Here is an 18042-nt window from a genome sequence, read left to right on the forward strand (position 1 = left end):
ACATTCATCCCAAACAATCAAAGAAATCTTTTGTAATAATTTCGACAAATTACTTTGTTTTGATATAACCAGGGCCGGTGGAAGCGGGCATGCGGGCGCCGCCGCCAGGGAGCGGTTCATAAGTTAATTTTTAAGAAACAAAATTTTTATCATAAAAACAAAAATTCTTAGAATGATCAATATTAAAATAAATAAGGCCGGATACACCGAATAACAATTTTGAAAAAATGTATGCTGCCGCCCCTTTGATCAGCTGGCTGTTTACAATTTGCAGCTAGAGCAGGCTAAATGCTTGCCTGCAGAATGTTGTGTCTATTGCAATCTATCTAAAGTGAAACGATGAACGGTTTTTATGTGCAAAAACAAATTTTCGTACAAAGCATTTGTTGCTAGTTAACCAGTCACATGGTACGCATCTCAGTAGGCTACTGACAGTAGCACAGTGCCGACTATTATTTCGTCTCTGTGTTGTGTTGTGTAATAATTTCTTGTGGGTATAAAATAGAAATGGAATCAAAAATTTAAAAAAAAGTTATTCGGTGCACAAAATCGTAAGCGTCACGCTGCGAAAGAAGCAGATATTAAGAAACAAAGTGGGGCTCTTAATAAATTTGTTAAAATATTAAAATATTCTGATGCAGATTGTAACCAACTCGATACATCAGAAATCAGAGTTGAAGAACCGTGCACATCATCCAGTTTTCACGAAAGTACTATTGCAACTATTGAACAAGATAATTGAACATGATTTAAGTGAAAATTAATTAGGATTTAGTCAACTACAACAAGATTTAGTTGTAGTTGACCACGAAACTAACACATTGCTAGTCTTTGTAAATTTAGAAGATCCGGGTGAATGGGGAAATATTGATGAAAAATTACGAGCTGTTTTAATTGAAACAGGGCCTGTTCAAAAGAAAAATATAATATATCCCAGAGATACATATGGTCATAAATTTGGTGACACGTATTATAATAGAAAAATGGAAAACGGGAGCTCGTGCCAAGAACATGGCTCATTTATTTCGAAACTTTACATTCTGTTTTTTGCTTTTGTTGCAAACTTCTCGCACCTACTAAATCAACTGAATCACCTACTGAGTCTTGTAGAAGGTTATAACGATTAGAGAAATGTAAGTACAACTTTACTTAGACATGAGACTAGTTTTAACTCACATGAAAATTTTCTTAAAATGGAAGGAACTTGATAAAAATTTAAAAAACAGAACTACTATTGATTGCCAGACTCAAAGCATGTATGAAATGGAAAAGAAACATTGCACAAGTGTTTTAGAATGCTTGATTGAAATTATAAAATTCCTTGGTAGTCAAAATTTAGCTTTTTGTGGATCATCTAATAAATTATATGAAAGGAGTAATGGCAATTTTTTAAAATTAGTCGAATTGTTTGCTATGTTTGATCTTGTTATGGAAACTCATGTTGAAAGGGCCCTACAACGAATACAATAGGGTACATTATTTGAGTAAAGACAGTCAAAATGAAATATTGGAAACTTTAAGTAACGCAATCAGGGATACAATTTTATTATAATTTCGAAAATCTAAATATTATTCCATAATTTTAGACTGCTCACCTGATGCAAGTAAAACAACAAATGACCATTATTATTCGCTTTGTTTCCTGTGACAATGGAATTGTCAAGATCAGAGAAAACGTTTTAGGTTTTGCAGATCAGATTCGAATGGACGTGGTTTATGTGGAACAATAATGGAACATTCACATTGAAGACATGCCAGGTCAAGGATATGAAAATGGGACAAATATGAGCTCCAAAATTTGCTTTTGAACAAAAATCCTTGAGCATTTTACGTGCCATGTGCTGCTCACAGTCTAAATTTAATCATTAATGATGCAGCCCAAGTGAATGCAGATATAATTAGTTTCTTTGCAATTATTCAAGAAATATAAAATTTCTTTTCATTCTCTTACAAACGTTGGGCAATCCTTTTAAAGTTCGTAAAAAAACTAACATTGAAACAGCCATCAGAAACGCGATGGGAAAGTAAAATTAATGCAATCCGCCCTCTACGATATCAGTTAAGAGAAATTTATGATGCACTTTTTGAAATTTTAAATAATGAAAATTTTAATAAAGAAACTCAGCATGCAGCACAAACATTAAGTGCTAAAATAAAGGACTACAAATTTATTTGCTCTTTTATAACTTGGCATGATTTACTTAACAGAATAAACCCTGTGAGTAAAATGCTTCAAAACAAAAATATGAACATTACACTTGCTTTAGAATCCATCAAAAACTTAAAAATATTCTTACAAAAGTATCGATCAGATACAAATTTTAAAGAAGTTCTAAAAACGGCAAAAGAACTGAGTGAAGAGGTGGATGGAGAACAAGAATTTAAAACTGGTATGGAAGTTCGACGACGAAAGAAGACACGACAATTTGACTACGAGCATCATGAAAAAACGCCACAATAGTCAGAAGATAAATTTAGAGTGAATGTGTTTTATACACTTATAGACGTTGCAATGTGTTCGTTAATAGAACGTTTTGAACAACTAAAAACATATGATAATTTCAATTTCTTGTATAGATTACTACAAATTAATAACGAAGATTTTCGAAAACATTGTGACGATTTAGATTCTCTGGAAGGACTGCAACAATAAAGACGTAAATGCAATTGAACTATATGACGAGTTATGTGCTTTCTGGGATATTTTTCGGAAGGATAATTTAAATATTCAAAAGCCCTTTCGATATTCTTAATTTTATTGTGTCCAATAATTTATCTTTCCCTAACTTTTCAATTGCTTTAAGAATACTCTTAACCTTACCTGTTAGTGTACGAGCAGTGAACGTTCCTTTTCCAAGTTGAAATTGATTAAAACCTACTTAAGAACAAGTATGTCACAAAAAAGGCTTGTTAGTTTGGCGTTAGTAGCTATTGAAAATGATATATGTGTGGAATTAGACGTTAAGACCATTATTTCTAATTTTGTGAATATGAAATCAAATCCCCTAAAATTTTAATTAATAAAATTTCAAGTATATTTATGTAATTTAATTTATTTTCTGTTATTCTGTAAAGATATTATTTTTTGAATACTTATATTAAATGTTCTAATTATTTCTGAATTCTTTTATTTTCTCATTTATCTTGAGTTTCTTTTATTTTCCTAAAAGATAGTTCCACTTATAAGAAATATTAAACAATTTTTACAAGTTACTAAGAATTTAGTAACTTCTAAAATGCAAGAATTTTTTAAACTTTAGTTCAAATAAATTTTAACTTTAATTAAAATTTATTTAATTTTGTTAGCGATTCGGGTCGGTGAGAAGGCTATCATCCCTGTATCATTATATTCAATGATTAAAGTGAAGTGGATTTATCAAAATTTCCTTTAACTTTTGAGAATTTTTTGAATATTCGGGTTTTTAATGATTATTCTGCCTAGCCAACACCCCTGGTTCGTTACATTTAACGAACCAACGTGTGGCTGTTCCGTCAAAATTTATTTCAGAAATTTCAAATAATTAAAATTTTTATTATCGTAAAAGAACCACACTCTCCTGGATCGTTACAGGGGCGCTTAGATAGAAATTGCATGCAGGCACCAAAGACCCTAGCGCCAGCTCTGGATATAGCATACATAGATGTATCATTAGTCACATTTGTAAGTGGTACTTTGAAAGTAAAATGAGCAGTTCGACCACATTGCAACAGAGTAGTTGCTATACCTGAGGATGCCAGAGAAATTTTACCTTGGCTTCTCAACTTAGATAATAAAAATTTAGCAAAAATAAAATGTTTTTCCCAGTAGTACCTAGAGCAGGCATGGGCAACCTTTTCTAGTTCAGGGGCCAAATTATCATTGTCTTTGAGTCAAGGGCCGGACCAAATTACTAAATAAAATAAATTAATATTAAATGAATTAAAACAAGTTGCTACTTCATATTTCATTTATTTATAATATAATGAATGACATAACAATTTAATTTGAAGATTGGCCTTGTACTTCAACTACAAGACTATCAATATTGACGTTAATATTACTTAAGGATAATCGCATAGAATTTTCGAGGTTTTCGTCTGTTATTCTTGTCTGAATTTTTGATTTATTGTATTTCATCCTCGAAAAAACTGTTCACACATATATGAGCTGCCAAAAAGACAAATGATTTTTCTTGAAAAGGCATGGAAACATGGAAATTTGTATATTTTTGTTCCACCAAATAAAATTTATAAAAATCCGTCAAATCAATGTTGTTAAATTGTGATTTTAGCACTAAATCCGCCTGAAGCTCAATAAGTTCCATCTGTAAGTTTTCTGGCACATTATTTACATCTGCATCCATCGGACAAGCAAATATAGTGAATGTGGAAGCTTTGTTTTTTTTTGAAGTCGGCAAACCTTGTATCAAATTGCTCCATTAGTGCCTTCAGTTCATCTCCATAACAATTATAAGGGATATTTTTTTGAGTTGCTAGAGTAGGAAAATGATAACAATTTTTAGCTCTTATCTGACTTTCCAACAATCTTAGTTTATTATTACAAAAAGCTTTGACATGTCCATGCAGTTCATGAACCATATGTCCTTGTTTTTGCAATTTAAGATTCAGTTCGTTTAGGTATCCGGTGACATCTACAAGGAATGCTAAATCACACACCCGCTCATCATCTTTTACTTGGTTAATTGTTTCCTTTTATGTCCATAAAATCTGCAATGTCTTGTCTCAGATTACAAAATCGTTTTAACATTTTACCTTTACTCAACCACCTCACTTCACAATAATAAGACACATTTTCCTAATCTGAAAATAGGTCTGCCAAATACTCCTTAAATTGGCGGTGATTAAGTGCATGTGACTTAATTAAGTTAATACTGGCTACTACAACTTCCATGATATTTGTGAATTTAATCGATTTTGCACACAGATTTTGTTGGTGGATAATGCAGTGAAAATTTGTTAAATTTTCAAGATGGATCTGTAGTTCTATTGCTCTTTCATGAACTATTCCAATAAATCCCTTCTGTGCACCAACCATTGCAGGGGCTCCATCAGTGCATATGCCAGATAGTGAACTCCATTTAAGCCCAAATCTCTCGAAGACTGTGCTGACTGTTTCAAATATATCTTCACCGGTAGTTGTTCCTTTTAATGGCCAAGGCGCCAATAATTCTTCTGTGATGTTGAAATCTGCATCAACTCCTTGAATAAATATTGCTAGTTGTGCTGTATCGGAGGCAACAGTGCTGTCATCCAAAGCAATTGAAAATGCTTCCGATCTAGCAATCTTCTCTTTTAAACGTTTTCTGATATCATCAGCCATAATTTCTATCCGTCGGACAACGGTATGTCTTGACAAATGAATATTCTCTAAGTTTTTTTTCTTTTCAGGACATATTATACTTGCAACATCCAGCAGACATTCTTTGATAAATTCTCCTTCACCAAATGACTTAGAATGCTTAGCAATTTTTTCGCTTCCACAAAGTTGGCTTTGACAATGCTGTGGTGCTAGGTTCTTTGCTTGTTGAACATTTGCTGCTGGGTATCCAAGTTCTTCAACTTCTATATTTCATCTTTCAGTAGTTGCCCATCAATTTTTTGCTGATCCGCATATCTCGAAGTAAAGTGTCTCTTCAAGTTGTATTCTTTGTTGACGGATATGGATTCGTTGCACAGCAAACATACAGGCAAACCTTTATTCAGAATAAAATAATAATCCTCCGTCCAGTTGTCTTGAAATTGACGATTCTCTGCATCTACTTTTCTTTGTTTTGCAATAACTCCTGACATTGTCCCAAATTTATAAGCGATATTCAGAACTGTCACACAAAACTGTCTTCTACACCGCAGGCACTGAACAGAACACAACATCAACACAGGCACCGAACAGAACATAACATCATGCAGGCACTGAACAAAGCACAACACCAACGCAAGTACTGAACTGACACGTTCACACACGCCGCTAGTCAAAGTGAAAAAGAGACCTTGGTTGGAGAAAACAGTGTGTTTTGCGCAAGTCATATGACGTCAGCTTAATGTGAGTTAGAACACACCATGTTTTCTCCCACCATGAATCAGACAAACTTCACTGAAACAGATTAGAGCTGGATCCGCCCGCGGGTTGCCCATATATGTGACCTAGAGCATCCAAGAAAAACAGTTTCCCTGATTGATTTTCACAACTTGTTAAAACGTGAAAAACTTCTTAATCTGAAGTTAGTTATTGTTAGTACTGAATCCCGAAATTCAATGAAATTGTATGAGGTTTCCCGGGTTAAATCTGTATCTAGAGACAAAGGATTGTTTAGTATCTGAAGACCGAAATCTTTAACACTTTTTTTCACTTACTGACTTAACAATTGATTCAAGTCTCAGTAATGCCTCATCATATATATTGCTTCATTAAACTGATTCTGAGAATGAGTACAATCAAAAAATGATTTTTGTAAGTTGACCATAGCAATAGAGGTTCGGTCATGTTGAACCAACATTATAGGTTTGAAATTATTGCATCGCTGAGACAATCAGACCAGTGAGAATCACTGGCCTGATTGTCTCTTCTATGAAATTCAAAGCCTAATATGTGAGATGTACACCATTTACTGTTCTTAGGTCGCTGAATGATTTTGATCCTTTCACACACATATCAAGAACATTTGTAAATAAAAGCATTTAGCATTATTGAGATGTACACTATAAACATGACCTAGAGCATCGCTCTTTTTCACACTTGGATAACCATCCACATTGGCACCCTGTCTTCGCTGCAATTTGTTTTGATGCCACATGTAGTATGTAGGTATCTCGTTAGAGGTCAGTGTTTGGACAAAATTATCTCTGATGTACAGCTTAAAAAAGGCTGTTAATGTTGTGTCTGTTGGTGACTCCACTATGCGTTACTTTCTGTAAAGTACACTCTTTGACCATTTTCAGGATGAACCAAAGATAAAATCATCCAAATGGCTTCAGAGGTATTGATGTATCGTCTGGTTTGGTATAGATCTACTTCGCTACGGTCATTTTGCAAACAAAATATAGCTTGGTCTGAGCCCTTGTTGATATACTTGCATACATATTTGACGGATTTCACAGAACTGCAAATTTCATCATTTATGTGTGCATTAAAAGTTCACAACAAAACTGAATTATAAGGCACTATATGGCGATTATCAATTTCAAAAGTTTCTTGGCTATTATGCATGGTAGCAATTTGGCCACCATCTGAAGGAGCATGTCGATGATATTGTGAACATCCATCCTCATCTGTCTGAGTTTCATTGATAACCTGAATAAGAATGTGTAATAGGAGATGGAATATCAGAATGTATGTTAAAGGCTAGCCCAGCTGAATTGCTAGACCTTTGAAATGTTTGTATAACTTGAGTCTCAGCTCAGGAAAGGTACCACAGGAATGGAAAGAATGTGTGATAGTATTCCATTGCACAAGGATGATGCAAAAACTGATGCTTCTAACTATTGACGTATCAGTATCTTTGGTGTGGTAGTGAAGATTTTAGAGAAGTTGGTAAGAACTCACATACAGAAATGGGTAGACAAACATGCCACACTGTACAAGGAGCAGAATGAGTTTACTAACGGAAGGTCATGTTTTAGCAACTTGCTCATATTTTATAACAATGTTACAGCCAAGTTGGATAAAGGGAATAGATACACTATGATACTGTTGGATTTTGCTAAGGCATTTGATAAGATACCAAACGAAAGGCTCATGCATAAACTGTAGAATATGGGATTAGAATATGAACTCTTGACTTGGATCAGTGGATGGCTGACAAACAGATATCAAAAAGTTATATATGGTAGGTGTGAATCTGCCTGATTTAAGGTAATCAGTGGTGTACCACACAGTTCAATCCTTGGACCACTGTTGTTCAATCTATACATTAATGACATTAAGAAGGATCTAATGGGTAATGCTCAATTGTTTGCTGATGATACAAAGATAGGCATGGCAATCAGGGATGCTACTGATATCCAACACTTACAGAATGACTTAAATAGGCTAAATATTTGGGCCTGATTAGATTTCCAATGGCATATTAAATTAGCAAGGTTATGCTACAAGAAACTGATCTTGACATTATAGTGGATAGGATTTCAAGTTGAAGTTCAAAGGTCATGTTGCAAAAAATGTAAATACAGCTCAGAGAATGATTGCGATGTTGAAGCAAACCTTGATATGCAAGGATAAAGAAAGTCACTTTGCCTCTTTACAAAGCCTCGATAAGACCGAGCCTGGACTAATATATGCATATTGCACACATTAGTCTCCTGGGTAGTTAATAAAGATTGTATGAGAAAAGATTGCAAGTATGAAATACAGAGTCTGGTTAAAAGAAAGAGACCTGATATTATAGAGGTCTATAAACTGCTGAATGGGTGTTACAGGATATTGTCTGATGAAATTTTCATTATACAGAAGGTGTGGAGAGAACATGGGAGGCATTTGTGGAAGTTAAGTTTGTCCATGGTTAAGAAAAGGGGTAAGAGCTAGATTTTTCTCTTAGTTTTGGTGATGTATAGCCTACCTCAGTGAGTCGTGACTACTCCTTGAGGGGTGAGATTTCTCCCCCCCCCCATGTAAATACCATGGGAATAAGACAGGAGAATGGGATATTGCTGATGATAAGAATTACAAAAAACAAAATTATAAGTTAAACAGAATTTTAGTCTGGGGGGGAGATGGCTATTTGATGAGAGATAGAGGCCAATAGGACAAAATATATTGTTGACTGCTGCTATAGATCAGGGTGTTCAAAAGGAAGATGCAGATGACATGCTCAGGACATTAACACAGTGAGTGCAGGCTGAACAATTTTTTATGGGAACCTTCAACTATGGGGGACAGATTAAAAGAAGGAGAGGTGACATTGTGAGATGCAAGTGGAATTTATATATTTGCTAAGGAATAATTAGCTGAAACAACAGTTTATAGAAGTGAGCAGTGGTTTGAGAGTAGTGGATATGGTAAGAGCATCAGAAAATATATCCATAAACAAGGTACACACACTACCTAAAATTGGGGAGAGTGACCATGAAGTCTTGTTCTGGAAAGTCCAAACATGTGCAATTCTCTGTCAAGAAAGGATTTATGCTGAATTATCAAGCTGATTATTATGATAGACTTAGGAGTCATTTTGGAGTAGTGGATTGAGAAGCATGGGAATGGTTAGGTATTGTTTTAGAGAAGCAGTAGCAGACTGAATACCCAAGGTCAAGATGAATTAAGTGGACAAGTCAAGATAAAAGGAAGGAACTGAAAAAAAAAACAAAATAACACTGTTGAGGGAATATAAAGGAAAAGGTGATCAACATACTCGTGAGAAGTACAAATTGGCAAAAAAGGTGACTAGCGTGGTCAGAAAAGCCAAATCAGATGAGAGAAAATTAGCTAAGCAAGCTAAAGTAAATCCAAAAGAGGTTTTCCAGGTGGAGATTTTGCAGTTGCTGATGTCAAAGAGTACGTCAAAAATAGGGTAGATGAACAGGAGGCATTCGGCATAATGAAAAATATCAATGTGAATACATCAATGGGACTGGATGGCATTATTGGCATGATGGCATGTCAGCTCTTGTACCATGTGAACATGCAAAAGAATTAGCAATGGCAAAGTTCCAAGGGAGTGGAAAGAGGGTGAGATATATTGTTGCCAAATCACAGATTTGGTCAGCTAGGTTTCTTGGGGATCCCAAGGTGGTAGAGAGGGAGTGACCAAGCTGGTGACAGATCTGTGGAATGCTCCCTATGAGGACAGGCTGAAAGTGTGCAGGTTACAAAGTTTAGTTGATAGGCAGAAAAGAGGGGACATGATAGAAACTTATATTAAAGTGGTTTTATAAAATTGTCACAAAGGAAATTTTTCAATACATGATAAGTCAGAGAACTAGAGATCATCCATAAAAATTGTATAAGAGTGCAGTTATTATGGACTGGATTTTTTATGCAGAGAGTGGTGAATGAGTGGAATGGATTGCCAGAATTAGTTGTGAGTGCCCTGACAGTGAAATGAGTTTAAGGAGAGATATGGTAGGGTTTTGTGTATAAAAGTTTGTGTGCATCTCCCACAATGAGTCTTCAGACTCCATGGAAATAACCATATAATAATAATAATCAAAGAATGTCTGGCAGCTCTGATAGTTTGGCCTAGTTCATATTCCCATAAATAAAGTTTTCTTTTTCTCCATAAGCAGTTACATCATTTAGAAAGAGGAGTAAAAAAAAAAAGAAGCAATAAGCTGCCAATACATCATAACCTGTTGCCTATTTCGTTCTAAGCAATATAATTTACACAAGGAAAACACAAGTTCTTTTGTATACATGAGTATACAAAAGAACATGCAGGTAGCTTATTATGTCTGTATACGAATGTTGAAGTATCAGAAACAAAGGGTTAGAGTTTATTGCCTTAGTCAATATCAAATCAAAACTTAGAGGAGAGATACATAGGGCATGCAGGGACATTCTCTTTCTCATCAAGTAAATAACCCATTTCATATGTGATTGTCTGTGTAAATACTAGTACTGGTAGTAGCCAGTAGATGGCATTGGTGTAGATGATAAGGTTTGCTGTAATTGTGGATGAGTGGTAGAAACGGAGAGTTGTGGCATAGGTACCCTCCCTTGATGAGTCTTGGTACTCCCTGGAGGAGTCATGTAATAATAATAATATTATACAGAGAGAGAGAGATTTAAGACTGCTGCTGTTGTAATCACCTTGTCTATGTTGTGGCACTTCCATACAATGTGATTAATAGAAGATAATATATTTATTTCGTATCCAAACACAAGTGGTACAGTAGTAAGTGGTACATTATTTACAACAAATTAGGATACATTACAAATGCGAACACCTTAAATTTGGTAGGTGAATTATACAGGGAATAATAATTAAATATGAAAAAAAGGAAACTATACATAACTTATATACAATAAATATGGTCAGATGTTCCTCCAGTATCTTGCACAATCAACTGCTCTTTCTGTGAAGGATATAAGGTCCTCTTTTGTGCAAGGTGATGGAAGAAAGGGACAAGAAAGAAGGTGTTATATGGACTTAGTTGTCCCATACTCACAGTTATCTGGGCCAGTGAGGTAGCCCCATTTGATGAGGTTTTGTTTGCAGCATCCTTTCGTTCGAAGTCTGTTGCGGCTTTTCCAAGTATTCCAGTCCAAATGGGCACCACATGGAAGATGTTCGGCTGTTGGAATACCAGTATTATTTTCAAGGTATAGTGTAAGCTGTTGTTGAAGTCTTGTCTCCAGAGGGTTTTTAGGTGGTTCAACAGTTGCCAGGAAGTTATGTCGGGATCTTCGTCTTTGGGGCACTACGGTCTGGCCGAACAGTGGGTGGCGTTCATCATTCGTTTGTCTGCTTCTTTCGTCAGCTGAGAATGCAGATCTTCAAATTGAAGGGGGGGTGCAATACCAGCCAAAGTATACAGGTCTTTTAGCGGTGTTGGTTTCAGGCATCCTATAATTAAGTGGCAGCTTTCACTCAATGCTGGATCAAGTTTTTCAGCATGGCAGGATCTGGACCATATTGGGTAGGCATATTCAGCAGAAGAATAGAAAAGGGCCAAGGCAGAAGATCTCAGTGTGCTAGGGTCTGCACCCCATTTGGAGAAGGTAAGCTTTCTTAGTATATTGTTTCTTTCATTCACTTTTACCTTGTTTTTTCTATGTGGGTTTTATATGAGAGGGTGTGATCAAGAGTCACACCAAGGTAGATACGGTTCCAGGAATGTTCTATATTAGAGCCTTCCCAAGAAATCTGTAGCTTCCTGTTGGCTTCCTTATTGTTAATGTGGAAAAGGCCAGTCTGGGTTTTCAAGAGGGTTTGGTTTTAGTTGATTGCTGCTATAATATGTGGTTAGACTATTTAGGGCAAGTAATAGAGTAGTTTCAATGAACTTGAAATTTTTTGATTGAGTAGCTATGGCAAGGTCATCAGCATAGATAAAATTTCTAGTTCCTGGAAAGATGGGGAGATGACTGACGTAAATGTTGAAAAGTAGATAGAAGATAATGAAAACTTGAAAGAAAATGGGAGGGGAAAAATCCTACATTCATATAATATATAATGCACATATATAATTCACATATAAACTTACTTCATTATTCGTAGAATGTTTTTCACAAGCTGTTACACATAATTCCATAGTCTCGACCCTCATTTCTTCTGTCATATCTGATTGCTGAAAACAGAAATAAATAGTCAGATACAGAAATCACATACTAAGAGTTAAGTTACATAAGCAACTAACAGGAAGAGGCTGCACAGAAATAGTATTCTGTAGAGCTACTTTGGAAATGCAAGATGAAAAACTGAAGTTCACAGCAGGAAACCTGTCACTGCCATATGATACTAACTTGTCTTCATATGAAAAACTGTATACAGATTCTTCACATTCTGCAGATCAGAGAATCTCATGCTTGCTTTAGAGCCATTCACTTGGTAAAGAAATTAAAGTTATTAAAGAGATTAAAGTATGATTCTGCACATTATATGTTGGGTGAAAGCAGCATGTATGGAGAGAGAAACACAACTAATGAAAAAGGAATGAAGACAGAATTAACGTGGGTGAATGAAGAAATTAAGAAACTACAGACATCAGGTGGTGCAAAAAGAATGAGAGGGATAGAAGAAGGCGAAAGAATGGAAGAGAGAAGAAACTGGGGAAAGTCGAGAATGCAGGAGCAAGAGATGAGAAAGAGAGAAGGTGAAAACAGAAAAAGCTATGGCAATGAAAGATGAATGAATGAAGTTTTAAGGCGTGAGTGATATGAGACCTAATATAGAGAGATACAGTTTAGTCATGGAAAGTATAATGGGAGGGATGGTGACAATATGCGTGTAAGACGACAATGTTATGAAACTGTTAATGATGCAAATGAGCATTATCATGGAAATGATTATGAGGACAGAACGATTTCAATTTTATAATTGTTCAGTTCAGACCCATCAAACGTGTGCAAAGATGTCTGCATATATAAGGCACTAGAGAAGAACAGAGATCTGCAAGTTGCCCAACTGTGTCATGCAGACTACAGACAAGAGTATACAAAAGAACATGCAGGTAGCTTATTATGCCTGCATACGAATGTTGGAGTATCAAAAAAAAAGGGTTAGAGTTTGTTGCATTGGTCAATATGTTGGTACCTCAGATTATAGGCATTAGTGAGACCTGGCTATCAGAATCAGACATACTAATTTGTTTTTAAGTGTAAAGGGTACACACAGTTTTTTTTAGGTAGGATAGACAGGATAGAAGAGGAGGAGACGTGCTGCTAATGATATCGGATAACTTGAATCCAATTAGTGTTGAGACCTATGATTGTAACACTAGTAACAAATTTTCACATGGGAGTGAGTTTGAAGCCATCTGGTTTGAAGTGGAATCTAACAAGATCAAATACATAGTGGGATGTTGTTACAGAATTGGTGGATGGTTGCTAATGATGAAGAAATGCATCACCAAATAAAGATAATGGACATGAAAACAGTAAGCATAATGGGGCAATTTAATGATCCAAACATTGACTGGGTACCAGTAAAATCTCATAAGAATGAAACTGAATTTATGTGTTGCAAGACAACCTTCCTCAAGCAGCATGTGACAGAGGAAACTCGAGGTCAAAGAGTGTAAGATTTAATTACAGTGTCAGAGGGTGTTCCAGTTAAAGACATAACTATTCTTACTTAAGTAAGTGACGGTGATCATGTGGCACTCACTTGGGAACTGGCAAGTTTATGAATGTTCCATTCAGAAAAGTTTACATGCTGAACTACAAAGCAGGAAATTATAACCAGCTGAGGAGTATACTGAATTCAGCACAATGGTATCAGTTGTTGCTAGATGGGAAGAATATCAACAGTGCATTTAAAAAATACTTAACTGATCCAATATCAGAATGTGTTCCGAGAGTTCAAAGAATAAATAGGATAAGAGTTAAATGGATGTATAATCCTATTAAGCAACAGATTCGTAAGAAAAGATGATGCGGAAGGAAGACCTTGTGCATAAGGATGGTATCGGTTATGAAAATTATAAGTAGCGGGCCAGAAGAGTCACAACTGATTCTAGCAATATGCTACAAGAATGAATATGAAAAAATAACTACTGAATGTAGATGGTGTGAGAGTGACTGATACAGAAGAGGATGTCCAACCAATGAGTGCTCATTTTGCTAAAAGCTATCAACCTGGTGTATGCAGCATTGAGCTCACTGCTACTTCATCATTGGATGAAGAAACCCAGTTGTATGAGGACGAGGTATTAGAGATGTTGCAATAGGGATTGATATACCTTTAACTAGGGTATATAATTTGAATCTCAGAACAGAGAAGATTCCAGAGGAATGGAAAGAATGTATGATATTTCCATTGCACAAGGGGTGATGCAAAAACCAATGGATCTAACTATCGACCAATCAGTATTTCTGGAATGGTGGTAAAGATTTTGGAAAAGTTGGACAGTGCTTACATTCAGAAATGGGTTGTCAGAGAATCTTTACTCTGCAATGAACAGCATCAGTTTACTAAGGGAAGGTCATGTTTTAGAAACTTGCTCACATTCTATAATGATGTTAATAGAACTAAACAAGTGAAATGGATACACCACGATACTTGAGACTTTGCTAAAGCTTTTTGACAAAATACAGTATGGGAGACTGTTGCATAAACTGGAGAATAAGGGTTTAGATTATAAAATATTAGTGTGAATAAGCGAATGGCTGACTGACGGATATCAAAAAGTGGTATATGGTGGATGTGAGTCTGCAAGATTTAAGGTTATCAGTGGTGTGCCACAAGATTTGTCCTTGGTTTACTGTTATTCAATCTGTACATTAATGATACTGGTAAGGAATTGATAGGTGCTATACAGCCATTTGCTAATGACGCAAAGATAGGCAGAGTAATCAGAAATGTGGCTGTAATATACAGTACTTGCAAAATGAATTGAATAGGCTGGAATTGTGGACATGGCAAAATGGATGTCAGTAAATGTAAAGTCATGCACTTTGGCATGATTGCTATCCAATGTCATATTATACTGGTGGGATTATGCTAGAAGAAACTGTTCTGGCTAGGGATCTTGGAGTAGTAGTTGATAAGTTGAAATTTGGAGCCATATACTGAAGATTACAACTACAACTCAAAAGATAACTGCAATACTGAAGAAACTTTGACATGTAAAGATAACGATCTCATTTTGCCTCTTTAATAGGCCTTGATAAGACCACAGATTATTGTGTGCAGATGTGGTCTCTTGGTTTCCACTGTGATTATGAAACAGTAGTGTGGAAAACTGACTATGAAGACAGACTGAGAATTTGTAGGCTGCAGACACTAGCAAACAGGAGAAAGAAGGGGTAATATGATTAAGACTTACAAACTTCTGAAAGGATCATACAGGATTTCAGTTGATGAAATGTTTTATTTCATGGAGGGCGCCACTAAAAAGGGGATGAGATATAAATTTTTCTCTTGTAGGATGGTGCATGATTGGAATGGATTGCCATTGGATGTTGTGCGTAAGCAGTGTGAAGGAATTCAAGAACAAATATGATAGCTGGTGTGTGTGTGTGTGTGTGTAGCCTCCCTCAATCAGTCCCTGCTCCCTAGAGGTCTCTCTTAATAATAATATGTGGAAATTTGAAGATTCAGGTGTGAAGAGGAGTTCTTGCCTAATATGATCTAACCGCTACTTATATTCCTATTAATAAAATATCCACCTATTTCTCCCTCATCTAAAGATAAACACTCAACTATGTCTCTTCCTGGTGTATACCAAGTTCCATGTGACAAGCCATCTTTCTTACTTTGGACAAACTGGACGCTCATACAAAAAAAGAATACAAGAACATCAATCTTATATTCTTCGCAACAAATCCGATGAGTCTGGATTGGTGCAACATGGAATAGAGACAAACCACAATATTCTCTCGTCCAAAACTCGACTTCTACACAGATGTTGGCATAAATTCAAACGTCTATTCAAAGAGAGTGCTGAGGCCTTATTTCACTGCCCTAACCTGAATTGTAATGACTGCCTATCTATGTCAAAAATGTGGGAAAGTTTGATCCAAATAATACATTAATTAATTTATTTATTATTACTATTTTTTAATTTTTATTTATTTTTATTTTTTAATGAAGACCTTCTAGATACTACATCTGTCTAATGATATCTTTAGTATGATTTTATAAATTAAAGTTTTTTGAATGACATTGTGATTAACAACGCAACATCACACAGCTCGTTCTAATTTTGAATGATCAATTGTTTGTATTCTACCTTGTAAAAAACTGTTTTCTGTCTAGCTACTGATGATAGTTTGTTAATTTCAAACTGAAATATCTGGCAGTATATTAAATATACTTTTTTTGTGATAAAGTGTAGATAATTCTTAATGTTAGAGACTCAGTATGATAATGCAGAGTGGAGAAGAACAGTAATAATAATGAGATGATAGCAATAATGTGTAGGAAGCAGCATCTGGAATACAAGAATGCTTAGAATATATTTGAGAATACTAAGGAACTGTAGAAAGAAGGATGCAGGCAATTTGGAAAGACAGACTGCTGTTTTCTGGTAAAGTAAGATATAGCATGTTTACTTTCCCTGCTCTGAGGATTGTGTTCTCTCTCTCTCTCTCTCTCTCAGGATAGAGAATTTTTAGGGGAAATGAAACTAATAGCTTTGAGCTAGCTTGCTTACTTGCCCAGAAAACAGCAGTACAGGGAGCTAGAGTTGCAAAGGAGGAAGGTAGTAGTGATGACCACATGTGGGGATAGTGGCTTGAGAAATGAGAGGGTGTGTATTACATTGCAATGCACTGAGTTTTCTGTATAGAAATGTGTGAGACCATTAGGAATAAATGGAATTGGCATGTGGCACTGGCTGACACAGTCTCTATGAGGATGTTAGTATCAGTGATACTCAGTTGACCAGAAAAGGATGTTCAGACAGGATAGAAATTGATGGATATAGCATATTTTGGCAGGACAGGAAAGATAAATATCGTGGTGTGTTACACGTAATCAGAGAAGAATGAATTGTTTTCCCTCAGGATAGAGAAATCAGAGTGGAAATTAAACTAATGGCATTAAGAGTTCATTGAGATAGAAGTGGATATGACTAGATATTTAGTGGGACTTTACTATACAGTAAAAATACAGATGAGCAAGAAATGTTTAAGCAAATTAGTCTGGCAAGTGCAAAGAAAGCAATCATTACACAGGACTTTGACTATAGCAACATAAACTGGTAAGAGGAAGCAGTATAGTAATAAGAAACTTGAATTTTTGGACTTCTTGAGAGACAACTATTTTAGGCCGCAAGTGGTGAATGGAACATGACGATCAGATCATAGCATGACAGTACCTAAATGTTAAGATGATCATTCACACTTGGTAAGAGGGACCACAGCCCTAACTTGGGGGATGAATTGGCATGCAGAAGTATTAAGGTGGAAGAAATTTATGTGGAATTATAAATTGACTATAGCAATATAAACTGATAAGAAGAAGCAGTATAGTAATAAGAAACTTGAATTTTTGGACTTCTTGAGAGAACTATTTTAGGCCGCATGTGGTGAATGGAACATGACGATCAGATCATAGCATAACAGTACCTAAATGTTAGGATGATCATTCACACTTGTCCCCACTTGGTAAGAGGGACCACAGCCCTAACTTGGGGGATGAATTGGCATGCAGAGGTATTAAGGTGGAAGAAATTTATGTGGAATTATAAAGCAGGAAACTTTAACAAACTCAGAAACTAGCCTGGATCAATACAATGGATGAAAGAATTTCAACGAAAAAAGATCAGTAGTAGCATGTAAGAGACAGTTAAGGAAAAATTGTTAACATCAATGTCAGATTCATGTAAATAAGATAAAGTGATTTGAAGTAAAAGGAATGAACAGGGAAATCAAACAGGAATTGTAGATTCAGAAAAGATTGGAGAACATTTGCATAAGGTACGTAAGGCTTAGGCAAAGAAGGCGAC

General features: G+C 35.6%; 1 protein-coding gene across 1 annotated transcript in view; it reads right to left on the minus strand.

Moving 5' to 3' along the window:
- LOC150107863 (dynein axonemal light chain 4) overlaps positions 1 to 18042 on the minus strand; it is a 68876-nt gene that overhangs the window by 9839 nt on the left and 40995 nt on the right. The window contains exon 2 of the mRNA XM_090415385.1: positions 12136 to 12219. Within this exon, the coding sequence (XP_090271511.1) occupies positions 12136 to 12219 (84 nt within the window). The remainder of the gene's footprint in view (positions 1 to 12135; positions 12220 to 18042) is intronic.

Source organism: Typopeltis vanoorti, chromosome 3 (assembly GCF_054136105.1).
Source record: "Typopeltis vanoorti isolate ZY-2024b chromosome 3, IOZ_Tvanoo_1.0, whole genome shotgun sequence".
Classification (NCBI taxonomy): Eukaryota; Metazoa; Arthropoda; class Arachnida; order Uropygi; family Thelyphonidae; genus Typopeltis; species Typopeltis vanoorti.